Source organism: Lycorma delicatula, chromosome 4 (genome assembly GCF_047948215.1).
Source record: "Lycorma delicatula isolate Av1 chromosome 4, ASM4794821v1, whole genome shotgun sequence".
Taxonomy (NCBI): domain Eukaryota; kingdom Metazoa; phylum Arthropoda; class Insecta; order Hemiptera; family Fulgoridae; genus Lycorma; species Lycorma delicatula.
The window spans coordinates 212,037,008-212,059,203 of record NC_134458.1 but is presented as its reverse complement, the minus strand read 5'-3'; the positions used below and the strand labels follow the sequence as shown (position 1 = coordinate 212,059,203).

Sequence of the window (22,196 nt, the reverse complement as noted above, 5' to 3'; positions counted from 1 at the left end):
TAACCAAGACGTTCAATTCACCTTGTGATATAATGTGTGGCTTATTGGAAGATAATTCAAAATCAAAATCGTTGTTGTCTTCTTCAGTATTGCCCGATTCTTCATCGTTGCTTTCGAAACGTACATTCACATTCACATATGAGGAGCTCACGCCTTATCCTGATCACCAATTTTATACTGAAAGTACAAATGATATTCTTTTTTAATTAAAAGTGTAATGTTTTCTCTATTTGATTTTACAGTAAACTCACCACATACATAACAAAAGAACAAAAGGCATCCACATCATTTACAGAATTTTGAGGCATTATGATGACACTGCACTGTTAACAAACTTAAGACAGCAATAAGACTGAAAAAAATTTAATTCATTCCTAAATCCAGTGCTTAATACAAACGACATAGGTCTGTTTTCAGCTACATGTTTTAACTTTTTTTTTTATTTGGAGGTTGAGGAACCCCATTTACAGGCACTGAAGCAGTGTCGGACTCGCTAACAGGTTCTGCAAGCTGTTACAGAAAATGCGTATGTATTCCTGTGCACTACCGACCAAACCTGCAGCCCTGGCAACCCCACCTCCTGGGAAACCGCTAATAAAGCATTACTTCTGGAGGGGGGTAAATGCCCACACACACATTCAATCTCCGTAAGCAAACATCATCCATACCAGACCACTACACACAAACACTGCACACCAAAAATACCTAAAGGAGGAAAACACCCAGAAAAAATAGCACACCTAACAGGTACTAAGACGTACCACTTACATTTATACGTTCATACAATCAAGCCAACACAAGACAAGTGCACAACAGTTATGAAGACATGGCCACATAACATAACTTATCCACCAAAACGCACTCAAAAGTTAATTAAATTTCCACAATCTCACCCAGCATACACAAACACTCATCCACCATCTAACATACACACACACACAACTCTACTCAACTCAACTACTTACCAATTTATTACTTACACTCACTTGACCGTCAGCCAATCACTAAAAACGTGAGCAATGCCCTCAGGCACCAGGAGTGAAGTGTCCATGGCCTTGCTGCACCAAAGCGACCCCCCTCATGCTCGAGAGGGCCCCCAAGGCACTCAGCCGTAGAACTGTCCAACCCGGCACCCTCCAATGCCTCATTCCCTTGCAGGCCATACCAATGCTTGCCGTCTCCTATGAGTTTTTTCTGTGTTACTAAGCTCTTCTAAAACTTTTCTATTATAATTGCAACAATAGTCCACTGCTCCACACCCTGAAGCATTTTTTTTTTTTTGTCTTCAGTCATTTGACTGGTTTGATGCAGCTCTCCAAGATTCCCTATCTAGTGCTAGTCGTTTCATTTCAGTATACCCTCTACATCCTACATCCCTAACAATTTGTTTTACATATTCCAAACGTGGCCTGCCTACACAATTTTTCCCTTCTACCTGTCCTTCCAAAATTAAAGCGACTATTCCAGGATGCCTTAGTATGTGGCCTATAAGTCTGTCTCTTCTTTTAACTATATTTTTCCAAATGCTTCTTTCTTCATCTATTTGCCGCAATACCTCCTCATTTGTCACTTTATCCACCCATCTGATTTTTAACATTCTCCTATAGCACCACATTTCAAAAGCTTCTAACCTTTTCTTCTCAGATACTCCGATTGTCCAAGTTTCACTTCCATATAAAGCGACACTCCAAACATACACTTTCAAAAATCTTTTCCTGACATTTAAATTAATTTTTGATGTAAACAACTTATATTTCTTACTGAAGGCTCGTTTAGCTTGTGCTATTCGGCATTTTATATCGCTCCTGCTTCGTCCATCTTTAGTAATTCTACTTCCCAAATAACAAAATTCTTCTACCTCCATAATCTTTTCTCCTCCTATTTTCACATTCAGTGGTCCATCTTTGTTATTTCTACTACATTTCATTACTTTTGTTTTGTTCTTGTTTATTTTCATGCGATAGTTCTTGCGTAAGACTTCATCTATGCCGTTCATTGTTTCTTCTAAATCCTTTTTATTCTCGGCTAGAATTACTATATAATCAGCAAATCGTAGCATCTTTATCTTTTCACCTTGTACTGTTACTCCGAATCTAAATTGTTCTTTAACATCATTAACTGCTAGTTCCATGTAAAGATTAAAAAGTAACGGAGATAGAGAACATCCTTGTCGGACTCCCTTTCTTATTATGGCTTCTTTCTTATGTTCTTCAATTGCTACTGTTGCTGTTTGGTTCCTGTACATGTTAGCAATTGTTCTTCTATCTCTGTATTTGAACCCTAATTTTTTTAAAATGCTGAACATTTTATTCCAGTCTACGTTATCGAATGCCTTTTCTAGGTCTATAAACGCCAAGTATGTTGGTTTGTTTTTCTTTAATCTTCCTTCTACTATTAATCTGAGGCCTAAAATTGCTTCCCTTGTCCCTATACTTTTCCTGAAACCAAATTGGTCTTCTCCTAACACTTCCTCCACTCTCCTCTCAATTCTTCTGTATAGAATTCTAGTTAAGATTTTTGATGCATGACTAGTTAAACTAATTGTTCTGTATTCTTCACATTTATCTGCCCCTGATTTCTTTGGTATCATTACTATAACACTTTTTTTGAAGTCTGACGGAAATTCCCCTTTTTCATAAATATTACACACCAGTTTGTATAATCTATCAATCGCCTCCTCCCCTGCACTGCGCAGTAATTCTACAGGTATTCCGTCTATTCCAGGAGCCTTTCTGCCATTTAAATCTTTTAATGCTCTCTTAAATTCAGATCTCAGTATTGTTTCTCCCATTTCATCCTCCTCAACTTCCTCTTCTTCCTCTATAAAACCATTTTCTAATTCATTTCCTCCGTATAACTCTTCAATATATTCCACCCATCTATCGACTTTACCTTTCGTATTATATATAGGTGTACCATCTTTGTTTAACACATTATTAGATTTTAATTTATGTACCCCAAAATTTTCCTTAACTTTCCTGTATGCTCCGTCTATTTTACCAATGTTCATTTCTCTTTCCACTTTTGAACACTTTTCTTTAATCCACTCTTCTTTCGCCAGTTTGCACTTCCTGTTTATAGCATTTCTTAATTGCCGATAGTTCCTTTTACTTTCTTCATCACTAGCATTCTTATATTTTCTACGTTCATCCATCAGCTGCAATATATCGTCTGAAACCCAAGGCTTTCTACCAGTTCTCTTTATTCCGCCTAAGTTCGCTTCTGCTGATTTAAGAATTTCCTTTTTAACATTCTCCCATTCTTCTTCTACATTTTCTATCTTATCTTTTTTACTCAGACCTCTAGCGATGTCCTCCTCAAAAATCTTCTTTACCTCCTCTTCCTCAAGCTTCTCTAAATTCCACCGATTCATCTGACACCTTTTCTTCAGGTTTTTAAACCCCAATCTACATTTCATTATCACCAAATTATGGTCGCTATCAATGTCTGCTCCAGGGTAAGTTTTGCAGTCCACGAGTTGATTTCTAAATCTTTGCTTAACCATGATATAATCTATCTGATACCTTGCAGTATCGCCTGGCTTTTTCCAAGTGTATATTCTTCTATTATGATTTTTAAATTGGGTGTTGGCAATTACTAAATTATACTTCGTGCAAAACTCTATAAGTCGGTCCCCTCTTTTATTCCTTTTGCCCAACCCGTATTCACCCACTATATTTCCTTCCTTGCCTTTTCCAATGCTTGCATTCCAATCTCCAACTATTATTAAATTTTCATCTCCTTTTACGTGTTTAATTGCTTCATCAATCTCTTCGTATACACATTCTACCTCATCATCATCATGGGCGCTTGTAGGCATATAGACGTTAACAATCGTTGTCGGTTTAGGTTTTGAATTTATCCTTATTACAATGACTATCGCTATGCGTCTTGAAATACTCCACTCTCCTCCCTATTTTCTTGTTCATCACGAAACCTACTCCTGCCTGCCCATTATTTGACGCTGAGTTAATTACTCTAAAGTCACCCGACCAAAAGTCGCCTTCCTCTTCCCACCGAACCTCACTAATTCCTACTATATCCACGTTTACCCTATCCATTTCCCTTTTTAAATTCTCTAGCCTACCAACCTTTTTTAAGCTTCTAACATTCCACGCTCCGACTCGTAGAATGTTATTTTTTACTTTTCTGGTGACCCCTTCCTTAGTAGTCCCCACCCTGAAGCATTATCCGCTGAAAATCCTCAGGTCTGAATATGTCCACCTGACCCAGGGCATCTGGATTAGGTGGACACCCCCAGCACCTCTGCAGCCTCTCTTGTGATCGTATGATAAGCTGCTGAAATCCGGAGACAGCATCTCCTATGCAGCTTAGCAAGTATTCCCATATACCTTTTATATCTCAGAACATCTGCTCCATTTAAGAGGGAAGAATATATCACACTTGTTAATAACATCCCTCCTCCTGAGTTCTCCGGCCCCCTGTTTTCGGAAGTAAAATGGCAACTGCACGCATTGTCCTTTCTGCTCTCTCACAACTTTCCATAACATGGACTCCATACCTCAATCGGGCATCAGTCCAGATGCCAAGGTATTTAATGGCCATTCTGGATTCAACCCTCCTTCCCGCCAGTTCCAATGACAGTGTTTGATGTCTTTTCTTAGAGGTGATAAGTACAATCTCTGTCTTTTCAGCGCCCATCTCAAGGCCAACCCCAGCCATCCAAGTGCTGATCCTAGTATACAATGCCTGAATTTTATCCACAATCTCTCTGTGGTAGCCCCAACTGCGAGTACTATGTCATCTACATAGCCGACCGCAGCAGTGCCCTCCGGAAGTGAAATTCGAAGGACTCCATCATATACCATATTCCATATGGTCGGTCCAAGAACCGACCCTTGCGGCACACCCCGATCAATGGTCCTTACAATCATGCCATTCTCTGCTGTTTAAGTCAATAACCTGTCTCTTAAGTAAGACAATAATAATTTTAACATATACGCAGGAACCTGCAGATTCTGGAGAGCATTCGCAATGGCAACGTGAGAAACGCAATTGAATGCATTTCTCACATCCAACTCCACCAACGCACACATTTTACGCTCTGCAAGATATATCCGAGCTGTGTGTACCACCTCCACCACATCAAGTGCATACCTGCCAACTTGAAAACCATATTGTCCCCCCCCCCCCAAGAAGCTGTCTGCATCCTCCACTGGACGAACCAGCCTTTGTTGGAGTATATGCTCCATGATTTTCCCCAGTGTATTAATCATCGCCAGTGGACGATAAGATGATGGAAGCACCAGATCACATCCAGGTTTCGGCACCAGTACAAGATGCTGTGCCTTCCACGCTTTGGGGAATATCCCCTTTCACAGGCAGGTATTATAAACATCAAGAAATACGTCTGTACTAGCTCGGACTGCTAATTTAATCATAATGTTCAGTAATGTATCAGGACCATGGGCCTTGTCATGAGGGATGCGCTCCATTGCCGTGATCGATTTTTCCTTTGTGAACATTGGTAGATCCACTATCTCACCTGAGGTAATCGCCGGAACCCCATCTCCATGTGGAAATAATCCATCAGTGATGTGCTGGGTTGCCTTCACATCCATAGCCGTGGGTACTCTAGGTCTCACAGCATACTTAACAATAATCTTTTATGGTCTCCCCCATGGATCCTTTTCGATCTCTTCAATAAGTTTGCACCAGCAAGCCTTCTTGGATTCCTGTATGAGCTTCTGTAGCTCCCTCCTTCTCTGTTTGTAAAGTACCTTACAACGTTCTCTAGCTGAGTGGAAATAAGTCCACTGAATTTTCCTTCTGGCTCTTAGGCATTGGCTGCATTTCCATGAGATCTCCTCATTCCACCAATATACAGGTGGATAACCAGCCCTGTAACACCTTCGGGGAAGGAGACCATCACAAGCCCTCATCAATTCATCCACTAATAATTGAACTCTTCCTTCTGCCACTGTAATCTCAGTAACCTTCCTCAAATCAAGGGCCTCCACGAATAACTGGGGGAATCCATTCCCTTCACACTCCATATCCTTGAGTCAGTGGTTGCCACAGACATCACTCGATGTCTGCCATCGTCAATTGTCATAATGACAGCAATGGTGGTCGCTCCCTGTATAACCTTCCTTACCTGCCAGTCTTGAATTTTAGCCACAAGGGCGGGTGTGCCAAAGGTGATGTCCACTATAGACCCATATATGCCTCTCTGGTAAGTAAATTTATTCCCAGTGTTAAGACACACCAGGTCCAAAATTGCTGCTGCCTCAAGAAGCAGTTTACCCCATGCATCAGTGTAGGCAGAGCCCCATGTTGCAGACCATGCATGAAAAAAAATTGAAGGATGATATTAGACAATGGGTCCTCAAAGTTTTTGAAGGTGATGAATTTTCCCGAATCTGTCCAGGAAAGAAAGATTTTATTTCAGTAGGTTCAATGGTGAAAAAGTCCATATGCAGAAATGTCTGCTTCTGTGTAATTTAAAAGAAATGTTCGTAGCTTGCTGCACACATTATGGCTGTAAAATTGACATCTCAAAATTTTGTGAACTTAGGCCAAAGTGGTGCATTACAGTTGGTGCTGTTGGCACACATTCAGTTTGTGTTTGTACCATTCATCAAGATGTTAAGCTTATGACAGCTGCAATATCATCAAGGATGACTATAAGGTATTGACTGAGAGAACTATCCGGAGCTTAAAATTTAAGAATTTCATGCTACATCATTTTGAACAGTGTCCTGGTAAAACTGGACTGGAGTCCTATTTATTAGAGCAGCTTGAAGATTATGACTTGTAGGAACTAATAGAATATAAGCAGTGGATTCATATAGACAGAGACACATTGGAGACGCAACAGGCGGCTATGGAAAATTTTATTGAAGCGCTTTCCTTAAAGGTTTTTTGCCTGACTAGCCACCAATTTGTTTTAAAACAACTGGAAAATTAACATTTTTAAAGTAATTTAAAAAATTACTTTCTACTAGACAGTATTCATTTAGTCAATAATCATTACGGAAAACTTGCACCCTTTATGAAAGATGCATTATCTTTCAACTGATTTTCTGCCACTTATAAACTATGGGTCAAAAAACAAACTGCACAGATTTTGTAGATTAAAAGTTGCTCTTTCTAACTATTATAAAACTAACAAAATTTAATAAGATATACCTGAGATATAAGCTTTCAAAGGTAGGTCAAAAATCGAGCAAAAACATTTTGACCAAATTTGATGATGAATATCTCCTGACATAAGTTTCCAGTTGCTTTGAAACTTTAGGATGTTACACACAGTAATGCCCTTTTTCAGGTTACAAAGTCTTGTTTCGATTAAAATACTAGATAAGGAATTATGTAAACGTAAACTTTGACTTATAAATTGTCGCAACAACTTTTTAGTTGTATTTCAGCTGCTATATCTCAAAACCAGATGCAAAAAGAAACTTGTTAATAACATATTTGAATTCAGCATAAAACGTTTACCAAAAGTATTAAGACTCAAACCCATAGCTTTATTATCGCCTTCAAAATTACAAGTCGAAGTTAGAATTTTTTGCATGTATGCACCAACTACCAGTAAGTACCCTATTTTCAAGATATTACAGAAAATCAGCAATAACAGATATAGAGCTTCAGTTTGGTAAAATGACATTTAAGACCACAGTGAATGTCCATGCAAATTTTGATGAAGTTTGGAGATTGTCGACTGGAGACCTCTGGTCTCCATGGTCTTGATATGGATGACCCTTTTGTTGTTTTTGCTGGGCATTATTATGAAGATTATATCGATGGCCATGCTGTTTAAGTCTTTATTCTCTAATGGGGATCTGGTTGAATGTTTGTTAGTAAGATACTTCCATTTATGTCACATGATTCTGAGGATAGGTAAGGAAACTTGAGCATACTTTCAGGTGGCCTTTTTAGTATTTAGAGAAGATCAATTTGTTGCTAAGTATATTTTATCTGGTGAACTCAATTTAGTTGATTAGTAATGTGCTGTTTTTATCAAGATTAAAGGTACCCAGATTTCAGGAACGAACTGTGGATAGAATGAAGCGTACCACGTAAAGGGGTGCTTGAGATTTTATTTATCTTTTTTGTGCCTATGATGATAAGTATCTCCATCCTTTGCCATTGATACACTCACTATATTTGTACAAAGTATGTGGGGATCTTTAAAAATGCTATGTTCTTTGATTTTTATATGGTTTAGTGGGAAATGGATCCCAATTGAGACTTGTTTTTAATTCATTGGCTGTACCAAAAGCCAATCTGGGGCTTCACCTTCAATCTGGTTTTTTTCTAAAGTTTTGACACATTAAAAAGATTTTATTTCCTGTATTTTGTTACAAATTTAATTAATCTCCCTCAGTAAGTAGAATTAGGTAAAAACAATGTATTATAAGCATGTAATGCATTGCTGCAGAAAAACATTAATCAGAATTGACTTTACTGAGAATAATGAAGTTTAGTATACAGTCAATCCCTGGGATGAGCAGTGTGAAGTTTCAGAGTACCTAAACTGCATTTTGGTGGACTTGAATGTGCAACAGTATGTTCATCTTTATGAAGAATGCAATAGGAAATCTCTTTATTTTCTTTCTTTTTCGGCTTCGTGACCTCAATATTGGAATGCTTGCTATCTTGAAAATGGCTCTACCAATTTCAGGAAAGACTTATATCTGATGCCAGATCATTTATTACATTTTTAGTTACGGTATTATCATGTAAACCATAACAAGTATTATATTATAAATTATTGTAATTAATTAATCAGTTAAATTTAGAAGGATATTTTTAATGCATCAGCAAATCGGTTACTGAGAGTTCATTTTTTTGTTTTTAGTATTTATTATATCCTCAGATATGCTTCTGCACAAATTTTAATGAGAAACAAGAAATCAGTGATTGATAGATTAAAAAAGTAGCAGAACTCTCCAGAAATCAAACCTGATTCCCCAAGTCACTTGATCTAGAAGCCAATTTACTAACACTAATTGTGCACTAATTGACCTTTCTTTATTTTACTCTCTTAACTGGATTACTATCATGTTTTAATGTACTTGTAGTGTTATAATCAAGAGGGAGAAATAATAATTCATTTTATAATTGTATGCAACACTTATAATTTTTGTTTTTTAATTAACAGTGGTTAGTATTGTTTAATTTATCATATAATTCTTGTAGTAGTGGAATAAAATAACCTTACAAAGATTAGGTTATCATCTAACTTTATTAACATGCTCTATAACAATTAAAATTTACTGTCGTGTAAACTTTAAAATATTTGTTGCATTGGTGGGAATTATTTAAGATTTCTTTGCTAATGAAAAATAAGTTTAATTTCGCTCTACATTGAATAAATTGCAAAAGTGTAATTTTAAAAAAAAAAATTTTTATGGATATTCCCAGTTTATTAATTCTAAAAATAACTTTTACAAAATACTTTTTGTTTCTATTACTATTCATCATGAAAATTTTATTTTTTACAAATGAAAATTAAAGTATTTTATAAATTAATTAGATTTATTGGTTCAATGAAAATTGAAGTGTTTGTAGGTATTGTAAACTATATGGTACAAAGGCCTCCCTCAGGTAAGGTATCTATACAGTCAGAAAATCATAAGATGATGAAAATAACTACAGTAAAATTTGCTGTAGATTGTACTTACTCTAGTTTTGATCGATTAATGGAAATATTTTCATATTAAATAAATTGTTTTAATTTTTTTCTTTTTAATTTATTGTTTACAGTTCTTTTATGTTTATCATAGTATTCTGAGAAGAAAAAGAATAGTCAATTTGAAAAACATGCGCAATCAGCAGCTTGATAGATTACATTTAGCTATGTTTTTATCCATGATGGACGGTTATGAAAATTATTTAAAACTCACATTATAACATTTTCTGTTGCTTTTGTGGTCAGACAAATTAAAACTAACAGGTGTTTTAATTATATGATATTTTAATTGAGTCATATGTAATTCAGTCATAACTTATTATATTGAATCATCATAACATAGTGATGTATATGATTTTTTCTTTGTGCATCAACACATCCATGGCAACCACACATGGATCCATTGGTCCGTGGACTAATGGATTTTGTAGCTTTGCTGTATTGTAAAAAATACATTGTAACTTTCTCTCTGTTAAGATATAATTATTTAACTAATTAAAAAGAAATAATTGTGGAAATTCAGTAAAAAAAAGAAAAAAATTAAAGTAACGTATAACTGTCATTTTATGTTGTACAAGCAGACCCGGCAATGCTTCGATATTGCTTGCTTTGAGTATATATATATATATTAAATGAACACGATTGAAAATTTGATAAAACATTAAAAAAATGAACATTACAGAACATCACAAAATTTCACCTTTCACTTTATCTCTTTTATATATATATATATTAAATATATGTATTTTATATATATATATTAAATGAACACAATTGAAAATTTGATAAAACATTAAAAAAATGAACATTACAGAACATCACAAAATTTCACCTTTCACTTTATCTCTTTTTCCCCTTTGTCCCTATTTCCCTTTTTCTCTATTTCCCTTTTTCCTTCACTTTTCCCCTATTTACCTTTTTCCCTTTTCTGATTTTTCCCTTTTTCCGGCATGTAAATCGGTCCAGCAGTTTTTAGTTTATAGCGGACATACATAAAAAGATTATCTTTTATATATATATATATATAGAAGAAGAAAGTCTGTTTGTATATTTGTTTGTTTTGTAAATATTTTGACATCGGCATCACCTAGCGGTTATAGTTTTTTGCAAAAATTTGTCTTTTCACATAACTAATATATATTCTGAATATGGGCCAAATCGGACCATAAATACAATTTTTCCAATAACTCAACCCCAGTGCCATCTAGCGGGTCCATTTTTTGCAGAGGCATTTCTTTCCATGTAAGTAACATATATTCTGAATTTGAGCCAAATCGAACCATAAATACAATTTTTCAAAATATATCAACCCCAGCGCCACCTAGCAGGTCCAAACTAATTCAGAAACCTTTGCAGGCGTGTCCACAACAACTCACCAAAGTTTCATCGCAGTTGGATGAACGGTTTAGGAAGGCATAAGAGACATACAGACAGACAAATATTCATTTTTATATATATAGATATTATGAAAATTATTCTTGTATTATGAAAAGACTAAGTTCTGAGTATGTACTACTTGGAGAATTAAGGTGAACTTGAGTTTTGTATTGTATATACTAAATGTGAGACTGATACAGGTTATTAATTACATGAAATCCTTTTCATTAAAGGACTCTGTTATTTGTTATTATCAGGCACTAGTGGCACAAAACTTTTGAAGTAGTCTATATCAGAACAGTTTGTTTGCCACAGGGTAACTCTAATACTGACTGCTGTATAAGTATTATAATACTCTGATGTAGAATGAATAGCAAAATTCGGTTAAAGAGTATACTTTGATTTAAATAAATTTTCAGTTATGCGCTTATATAGGTTGTAACTATTCATTTTACCTTTTTGACTAGATTTAAAAATGTAATGGGAAGGCAATTGATTATAGCAGTTGGTGTTACCTTTTTAGTATAACTAAATTTTTTAATCTGTTGTACAATTGTAGTACATTCTTAAGTTTGATACTTGGAAATTTGGTGTTTTTAAAAATCATTTATTTCACAATCATTAAAAAAAAATCTTTCTGTAAGAGTTATATTACATGAATAATTAAACAATTGAAACATATCTATTCATTTTACATAAATTATTAATTAGTTTTACTTATAACTTTATTGTAAAACAATTGGTATTTACAATAATAGTTAAAACAATGTGACATTTATCATGTTATATAGTTTTTTCTTACTTAGTATGCTTAGTCACACCTGAAATATAGGTATAAGTAATCTTAAAATGTTAATGTGTGCCAAATCATATTTTTACTTAAGCGTAATCTTTCAGTAAACAAAATAAACATAAGTAACATTTTTTTAATAATATGTTGAGTTTTGGAAAAAATGTGTAACCATACTTATAAATTAAACTTACTTTGCCTGCTAAAGATTTGTTTCATAACGTTTGTGTATGTGTGTGTGCATGCGTGCATATTTATACTTTGTGGGGAACAGGTACTTTAAATAAACATACTTTCATTCTTATATGGCTATCAAAAGGCTTGAAATTAGTCATTGTGTAAATACAGTCTTAAATCCCTAAAATTAAATATTTTTTTATATTTGATAATACCCTGTGGCTGATGATCATTCATGAGTATGCATTTTTATATGTATGAATGCAAATTTTTCTATAACTGGTTTGACATCTCAATAGAGATCTCTTCAATTGCTTCATAAATCATAGCTAGCTGTTCATTAAATGTATACTTGACTTTTTTTTTTGTATGAAAAAATTAAGAAATCAAAAAATCTACCGAAAGATGTTGACTGCAAGGTTGGGTGAGTGTATTGACCAAACTGTTTTGCTATTCCAGTATATGAAACAGGCTCCAGAAAAATATTGCAAATCTCTAATAAATATTCTCACTGTCTCAGTAGGTCTTCTCACTAACTCTATCCTGTTTAAACCTTGTTTTGTCATTCACTGGATAATTATTCATTTCATCATTGAGAAACATTGAGTACATCCTAGGTTATCTTTTTGGACATGTCAGGGCTTTTAACAATTTGTTGTGGCCCTCTGCCCTATTTCAGCTGCAGAAGCATGATTGTACTCAGAATGAGCTGAATGTGTTATGTAGTTATTTCTTCTATTGAGACAATATCTCAGAACTAGGTAAAACACTAGTTGTGGAGTTTACAACATAAGATGGTGTTTAGCCCAGAGAAAACAATGTTGATGTTACTCAAGGGCAAACTAGCTGTTACACTACAACCTTTTGTATTAATGGCAGGTCATCGAATTAGGTATGTCTCGCTGCAGAAGTATCTAGGTGTTATTCTTGATGTGAATCTTCAATTCAAGGAGCACTTTCAATACGCTGCCAGAAAGGCTTGTACTTCTTTCTTCAGTATTTGGAGAGCATTTAACCCCTATTGGGGGCTTAATTTCAGAACCGTGTGTATACTATATAAGGGTTTATAGGAATATTTTTTTGAGAATCCAGCATCTCCTATTGTTATTTGTGATTGGTGCATATAGATCTGTCTCTCAAGAGTAGCCCTTGTTATGTCTGGTATTAAGGCCATTGATATCCTTGCAACCGAGCAATAATTATGTTTAGATATCAAGAAGGTAGGCTACTCTGGGTGCAAGAAGAAATAGACAACGTAGGTTTCCATTTATGGCAGGTCAGATGGACTGAATCGTCCAATGGCTGTTACATGCATGTGTTTTTCTTGATATGATAACTGATGGTGTATTTCCCTCAGTTGACATATTACACAGTTTCTTTCTGGACATGGTGCTTTTTGAGATAGGTTCACCAGATTTGGTTTGATCAATTCAGGCTTTTGAGTGTAGTGCTATTGATGATGTGCACCATGTCCTATATGTCTGCCCCAGGTACGAAGCTCAACATACCAAAGTAGCTAGATAGCTTGCGAGAATCAATTCTGGTTTTGATCTGGAAGTTTATTGGAAAACTGAAAGGGAATGGAACAGAATTGCTGGTTTCCTTAAATTCTTAATCCTGCAGAGGATGGCTAAGGGGGTCTGATGCTGTTATAATTTATAGATAGAATAGCAACCCGGATAGCTAGGGGCCTGCTTTGGTGCTTACTTCGCCAAGATAGGTGTTTTGGCATCAAGTCCTGGTTAACAGATATTCTCTGGATGAGAATGGTTGTGTGCAGAACTCTGTGTTGTGTGGAGCTGTGGTGTGGGAGGGTGTAGGCATTGACCTCATTCTCAAAAGTGGAGCAGAGCAGAGAGGTAGGGTATGTTTTCATTAGAAACTTACTAAATTTGTTTCTTGATTTTTAAGTAAATCTAGTACATCTATATGTACTTTTATACTTACATTATTCTTTTTACTTCCTTGTACAAAGTAAAAGAAGTATTGTGATCGTGAAAAATTTCAGTTTACAGATTTCAACTGTAATATCCATTTTGACCATCCCTGAATCCATTTGGACTAGTTTTGGTGTGCTGTCTGTACAAATGTATGTATCTTGCATAACTCAAAAACGATTAGTCGTAGAATGTTGAAATGTTGTATTTAGGATTGATGTAACATCTAGTTGCACATCTTCCCTTTTGATTGTAATCAACTGCACCAAAAAAGCCCAAAATCCAATAATTTGGATTTTGGACTTTTTCTTAACTGCAGCAATCAGCCCTCATTGAGAGCTCTTCAACTATATAATTGGTACTTATTTTCATTAGTTCCAGAGTTATAGCCAAATAAAATTTTAATTAATGAAATATTTGGATCGTACAAGGGGAAGACACAGTGGTTCGAATCCGACTTCATTTCCTATTTTTTTTTATTTATTTATTTTTTTTTTAATTTACATATATTTATTTATTAATAATTAACCTCTGATTGTAAAAAATGTGTATATGTAACTTAATAGGCATACAAGGAAGTCATTTGGTGTCCACGTCAGATATTTTAACCATATTAAATTCAGTAAAATTTTACTTTTTTTAAAAAAAACATTGAAGGTGTAGAGAAAATGATCAATTTTTCATCTTTATTTATTATTGTTTTATAAATTTAGTATGTTAAATTGTTCATCAGATTTTAGGTTTGAGTATTTGTAAAACTTTAATACTTTTCAGATTCATAAAGTTTCTGTAATTTTTTTTTTTTTTTATTTTTTATTAATTAATTATTATTATTGTTTGTAAATGTAAGATTTTATAAATCCTTTAATTTCAAAAATGTTTAGGAAATGTCAAAAACAAAGTTTTCAATTTGACCCACAGAAACTGTTTTGTGGTCAAAAATTTATACAGGATGATTCAAAGAAACGGGATATTTAAAAAATTAAATAACGTTAATGAAACATTTTTTTTAGAAAATGAATTTTATTTCATGTAACTGTACAAATGTTGCCATTTTAGGATACATACATTTTAGTTTATTTTTTAAAGATGACATCTTACAGGTGACCTCCTCTTCTACATAAACACTCATGAAGTCTCTTAGTTTAGTTCATGGTTTGACGTAACATCTCAACTGGAATTTCCGCAATTGCTTCTCAGATCTTTGCCTTCAGTTCTTCCGTTGTAGCAGGTCTACTGTGGAACACTTTGCTTTAAGGTGTCCCCACAAAAAGTAATCGCAAGCTGAGAGATCAGGCGATCTGGGAGGCCATCTAATGTCACCGTTTCGTGAAATGACACGTTGTCCAAACAATCGCGTACAGCTGCCATCGATATTCGTGCAGTATGTGACGTTGCTCCGTCTTGTTGAAACCAGGCTGTATTAAAAATTGGTGGAAATCTCTTTTGTTGTTCCACAACAAAGGTTTCAAGCACGGCTACGTAACGACCCGACGTCACTGTAATCGCAAGACCGTTGTCATCCTCAAAAAAATAAGGGCCTATAACACCGTAAGATGACATAGCACACCACACGGTCACTTTCTGGCTGTGCAACTGACGCTGGTGTAGCTGTGTAGGATTTTCTTGTGGCCAGTATCAGAAATTTTGCTTGTTAACAAATCCACTGAGGTGGAAATGCGCTTCGTCTGAGATCCACAGTTCGTGAACAAACTCTTCGTTATCATTTATCTTCTGAAGCATTACATTACAGAATTGTGCTCGCACAATTGCATCGTTTGGTTTCAGTTCCTGGATGATCTGCAACTTGCAAGGATGGAATTGCAAGTCCTTCACTAACATTCTTCGAACACTTGAACTATGCGATTGTAAAGATGCTGAGAGACGACGGATTGACCGATGTGGACTTCGTGTGACAGCATCTTGTAAAGCTTGAACATTCTGTGGTGTACGGACGGTTCTCTCACGGCCTGGAGGTTTCTTTTTCATTGCCAAACCAGTTTCCTCAAAATTAGATATCCATGTTTTAATTGCATGTGGTGATGGAACACGGTCGTGCCGTCCCAGATTAAAATGACGGCGAAATTCTCTACGCGCTCCCTCCACACTGTCATTGTTTTTGTAAAATGCTTTGACAGCAAATGCACGTTGCGCACCACTCCAAGGATCCATGACAACCAAATGGCAGGTTAGGTTAGAGAGAGGCTGGTGCTACTTATCAAGTGGTACCAATCGCCCACGGCTACCAACACAACTTTCAAAATTTCCCGTTTCTTTGAATCACTCTGTATATGTTTTAACATGATGGTCAAATGATGTTTTATAATTGAGCAACCTTGGTTGCAGAGGGACTGGGGTTTACTGTTCTCAGGTATAGAAAATTTTATCATTTTTAAAATAATTTTCGTTAAGGTAATTTATTTTATATTCCACTGAATGTGTTTAATAAAAAATAAAAATAACTAAAATACATGTAAAACAAGTTGTGAGTTTATTTGATTTATTATTCAGTTTATGGCAGTGCATATACGTTCAGTGACAGCAATGTTTTTAAGACCGGAATCACCAGAATGGCTTCTGCATACAACTGTAACCGACTTGCATATAGATGGTTCTGTTATGCATACTGCTAGATCGCTTTTAGTTAATGTCACTGTTAATGCTGTTACTGCTAAGTTATTAAGACATGCTCAACAAACTGTTCCACCTTCAAAACAATCTCCTGCTCGACCTATACATGCTTGTCTTGCCGAGTTGTCGGTAGGACTTACAGCAGAAGCTACTGTTGTTGCTCAAGGACCATTGTCTGTTCAGGTGAGTTGTTTGTGTATTTTTATTTGATCTAATTAATTTACCATAAAATCTAATTTATTATAGGAACCATGATAAGTTCATCCTGTGCTGATTTGTCGTATTGTATAATTTATCACATTGAATGAATGGAGTTTTTTTCTCTTACTGATGAACTAGATTACTAATAATAAAAGATAAAAAACAGCAATGTTTTGAAGATAATACATGGATTGAATCATGGAAAGATGAGTGATTGAGTTATGTGTTATGCGTTACCAAGTAACAGGTAATTTAATTGGTTGGATCATCAACATGACATGGTCATTTAAGATATTGTATTTAAATTTTCTTAGTATAGTCAGGTTCTTATAATTTATTACACTGTTAACTCTCTTCCTCATCGTATGATAGATATGTAATATCGTGTGAGAAAGCTTATTGAGATGGTGGTGTTATTACATAATCATATTACTGAAATTAAAACTAGGAAAGCTGTGTAATTTGTTTATTATTTATTATTGTTTGCTTGAAAACTTTATAGAAGAATATTCCTTTTAACATTAAAGTGCATTGTTTAGTGAATGTAATTACAGTTCACAAATTTTTATTAAATGTTTTTGATGATAAAAGATGGTCATTAGTGTATGACTTAGATACTAAAGTGGGGTCATCCAAATGATACGTAATCCTACCTTGCACCCCAAAAGTATTTATGATCAAATATTTATTTGGTCCAGCATGCAATTGCAGGAAGCAACATGTTTGCATAAAATATTGTATCAAACATTTCTTAGAAAGATGGAAAAATAGCTAATTGTTTCATTTTTTCACTGTGAACTAATCATTCATTAGCGGTAGATTAACAGTTCTTGTCAAAATTATGTCATACATTACATCTTATTTCTATAAATAGTACTTAGTGATCCATGGCTTTTCTTAATACTAGAAGTTGGATTCTAAATATGCAATTTTATGGTGTTGGGGGAGCTGGCAAAAAAGATGATCAAAAGTATTTAATATATATATTGTTACTACATATATGCCTAATTTAATATTGGCGGATGAACACTGTATAGCAACTCAGATGTGAGGAGGCGCACAGTATACGGATGCACTGATACAAGCATCACTACTGCCACGCAGTTCTTCCACCATAGCGGTGCTGTGACCCCACCACTTTCAGGCTCCAATAAAAGAGCATGCACGAAAGTCAATTTTCAATTCATTGTTGACCACTACCACCTGGAGAAGACCAAGAAGAAGATGGAAGAAGTTCCCCGGCTGGTTCAACGTGGGACCTCTTGGTGGATGCCAACATCCCTGCCGGAGCAGCAGGTCTGGCCAGCTCGCTGAGGGAGCTGCTGGGCAGCAGATGTTACCATCCCGCTCCAGCTTGCCAGGCTTCAATTGCCCTGGCTGGTGGACTCAGCAGTAGCTGGCCCAACGTGGGATCACTTGGGGAGAACCGCCTTGGTCACACCGGCAAAGGACGATTGACGCTGATCCAACACTGCAGGGCTCTGAGGGCCACCACTGCCACGCTGTAGTGGGGACCCAACTGCCACTGAGGGAAAGCCCGGTCTGACTTCAATGGACAAGCCGCAACTCCCCAACTTCGCCAGAGACCAGCTTCTAGACCCAACAGCCCTTTTCAAGGCCACCACAAGGTTATGAATTACGAGCCGTCGAAGCCTTTCGACAACAACAGCCCTTCTCAGGGCTACCATAAGGTTAGTAATTACAACGAGCTGTCGAAACCAATCGATGACAAAAATGGCCCTTTTCAGGGCTACCGTAACGTTAGTAGGTGCCACGTGCCATCAAAGCCATTCGGCTACACATCGAGATATATATATATCGACATCATATATATATATATATAGATGTGAGGAGTCTGCAGGGTGCCTATTGGGTGTTTCCTAACAAGTATATAACTCAGTTTCTTTTGGGCCTTTGTGTTTTTAGTGATAGATTGACTCATTTTGGCCTGGATGATTCGGGTCTGTGTCCGTGGTGTGGCATATTAGATGATGTCTTTTATGTTTTATATATCTGTCATTGGTATGATGAAAGGTGATTAGAGATAATAAGGCAGATCGGGGATATTGGGTGTATTTTAGATTTAAATGTTAACTGGAAAAGCCAGGCTGAATGGTCAATTGTGGAGAACTTCATGTAATACTTTCTTCAGCGAGTTGCGGAGGACATGTAGAATGGGGAGTTCAAGTTACCCAGGTGATTAGGCACTTTTGTTGCCAAAGATTCATGAAGACACTTGGACATTCTCTTGTTGCCAAGATAGGCGCCCCATAGTTTTTTTCGTTTCTGATGTTCCTTTTATTTCATTGGTAGGCTATATCTCAAAATTTAAATATTTTATTTCTACTCAGTTCTGTTCATTTGAGTAGTTTGTTTTTGGTTTTGTTTTGTGTTTATTAATAGTACGTTCTTACACTGATGGAAATGTCATTCATGGCATTTACATTGGTGGCATCCTACAGAGGCCAAGCTGTTACCTGAGAGATGTTATTCAGTTTGTGGGTTCAGAAGTTGACCTCTGGTATAGCCCATCAGGGCTATGTACGGAGGAGGGGGTGGCATGGTGATCGGAATTGTCACATGCCGGGATCTTTCCCTTCGGGGTCAGGATCCAAGTTTGTATGCAACTGAAAAAAGTGACAGTTTTGTTGTTGGGAAGACTTAAAGCAATTATAAATCCAGATTGAAAGTAAATGAGAGAAAATTTGGTGTTAAGTTTTTTTTTAAAACTTGTAGCCAAATTATGGAAATTTTTTTGTGCTTTAGCTGTGATTGGTAAACCTAATTAAAAGTATACTCTAAGAGTATACTTTTTTACATGTGTATTGATACATTTTGCCATGTAATACATATTAGTTTACTTCTTGTTTATCACAGATAGTGTTTTTATATTTGTATATTTCAAATATTCGTTTAATCATAGACCTCCTGACTGATAATATACTTTCATTTAGTTCCACAATTTATTATTTTATAATTATAATGCGTTTTTCTCTCAGAAAAGAGTATATTATTTAATGCTTTACATACCTTCCAGAATTCCTTATGGCTATGAAATATGCATCCACATACTATTCAGAATTGTTTTCTGTTAGAATAATTATCTCCAATGTACAGCGGTTCACTGTGGTGAAGTGATTGAAGGTGCTTGTAGGGTTGAATATCTGTATATTTCAAAAAACTTTACATGCAGATAACAAAATAGTTTAATTGGCTTTATGAATAAAGCAACAGCAATCCATGTTTCTCATCCCCAAGTAAGTATGCATAGAGTATTTGTTATTTTTGGTAAGAGTTTTCCTATTCTTTGGGTAATTTGCATCTCATGTTAGGTCATGTACAGTTATTAAGTTATAGTACCTGATTACATATTTATAGATAAACTTTGCTTGCTTATGTATGTTCTTTCATTTCAGAAAGTCTTTATCGGACTGGAAAATACAAAGGCTGTTATTAATGATGGTTTTTATGCATTTGCTAGAGAAAGGCATAAACCTAAAGTTCCTCAAACTAGTCAAAATTATAATTCTATTTCAGTAAAACGGCAATCTACTTTTGAATTTTTACATAGCATTTCACCAGTCATTCCAAAGGTAAATATAAAATTATTTTTTTACGTAAGTGTTAGTTTTGTGTTTTGTATTCTCTGTTGAAATAAACCTGATTTAAGTGAAGGTACCAAATTTTTTACTGTTCTTATTATCTTTCTTACACATGCGTTTATGGGTCTGCAAGTTACCATCAACTTATTCTGACATTTGATATTGCCAGAAGATTTAGGGTAAAATATAGTTTGTGAGGGAAAGAAATAAGTATTCATATAAAAATAAAGTTAACTTTTACCGTACTTTTGATTAATTCTGTGACTTCATTGGATTGTTATAACATTTCAAGTTATAATCCCATGATCAGGTTAAAATTGTTTTGCAATCATGTTGATTTTATACAAACATTAGAAAATATTTGATGTATTTAATTAAAATTGTAACGTAATTGTTATTAGTAAATTTTATCATAATAATTATTTTTTGCTTGATATAAAATGGAAAATGTTGAATTTTGAAATTAAAGATCTTAACAGAGCTAGCAAAAGTCTGATAACATCAGTTGCCTCTCTTAAATGCATAAATTAGTTACCATGGAACAATGATCAGGTGTATAGCCTTCCTTTGCTGTTAAATATATATATTTTTAAATAGTTACATAGAATAAATTCCAGAGTCTTAATTGCATTTCATGATCAGTTCATATACATTTCATATTAGTAGAATATAAATTTAATTTTCCCTTTAAATATTGAACAGGTTCAGGAAAGACTGAAACAAAATATGCTATGCAAAGATCAGCAAGATTTGAAACAGTCAGAGAAGTTTTTACGCAGTGCTTGCAATATTCTGCCAAGACCACACACTTCATTTTATCAGGGGTTTTGCTATACTATGAGTTGAATATTGTTTGGAATTCTAATTTTCATCCTTCTAAGATACAGATTACTAAGAATTGAAATTAAATTTATTTGAAGAACAGAATCATTTTTATTAAACTTCTGCATAAAAGTGATAATTAAATATGTAATAAAAACCTAATGGTATGTTTAACCCTACAACTGGCAGTAGTAAAATTTTATACTTGCAAGCTATTTATTGTATTTTGCAGAGCTTTTTTCAAACTGGCTTTGGTTATTTCAGATATAAACCTATGTTAGAAGAATTACATATCATTTTTATTGTTTTAAACTTTTGAAATTGTTGTTAAGTAATAGTTATAAATGTAACATGAGACTATTTATACTGAGAAATTTGAAAAATAAATAATGATAATTTTTAGAAATAATTTTTTTGAAAAACAAATTGAATAATTTGATGAACAAAGAAATAAAAAAGTAAGATTAATTTTGCGTATAGGATCATCAGATTCTAGCTAATATCAAAGGAATATCTGGATTATATATATTTTTTTAAATAATAGTAACAATTTACATATGGTTAATTCTTAACTCTGATTGATATGTAAACATGATTAAAATAATTTAAAGCACTGATGTATAATGATTATAGCAAGATAAGCAACAACATATACAGATGAAGAGCAGTGGTCCCTGTACAAAAACTGTTTTAAAAGTTCTTTATTGTAGGAATGGCAGTATTCATTGACCTACCTGATTACAATATCTGTATGATTTTTAAGAAATGTTTTCAACATGTCAAATGGCAGTAATGAAAAAAAGACAAGTAGTTGTGAAGGTAATTAATCAGTTTGCATGAGATGTTGAATACTTATTGAGATATTATATTTATGTAAGCAGAAATACATAGATGGACTTAATAAAAGTAATTTGTCGATAACTTATTATATTTAGTAATGTGAGTTATTTAAGATACTTTTTATTTTGCTTTGTCATTTATTGCAGTATGGTATCTCT

General features: G+C 34.7%; 1 protein-coding gene across 1 annotated transcript in view; it reads left to right on the top strand.

Annotated features, from left to right (window-relative positions):
* The window catches only part of hob (bridge-like lipid transfer protein family member hobbit), a 174,501-nt gene that overhangs the window by 7,540 nt on the left and 144,765 nt on the right, over positions 1-22,196 (top strand). The window contains exons 4-5 of the mRNA XM_075365147.1: positions 16,454-16,756; positions 20,191-20,367. Coding sequence (XP_075221262.1) covers positions 16,454-16,756; positions 20,191-20,367 — 480 coding nt within the window. The remainder of the gene's footprint in view (positions 1-16,453; positions 16,757-20,190; positions 20,368-22,196) is intronic.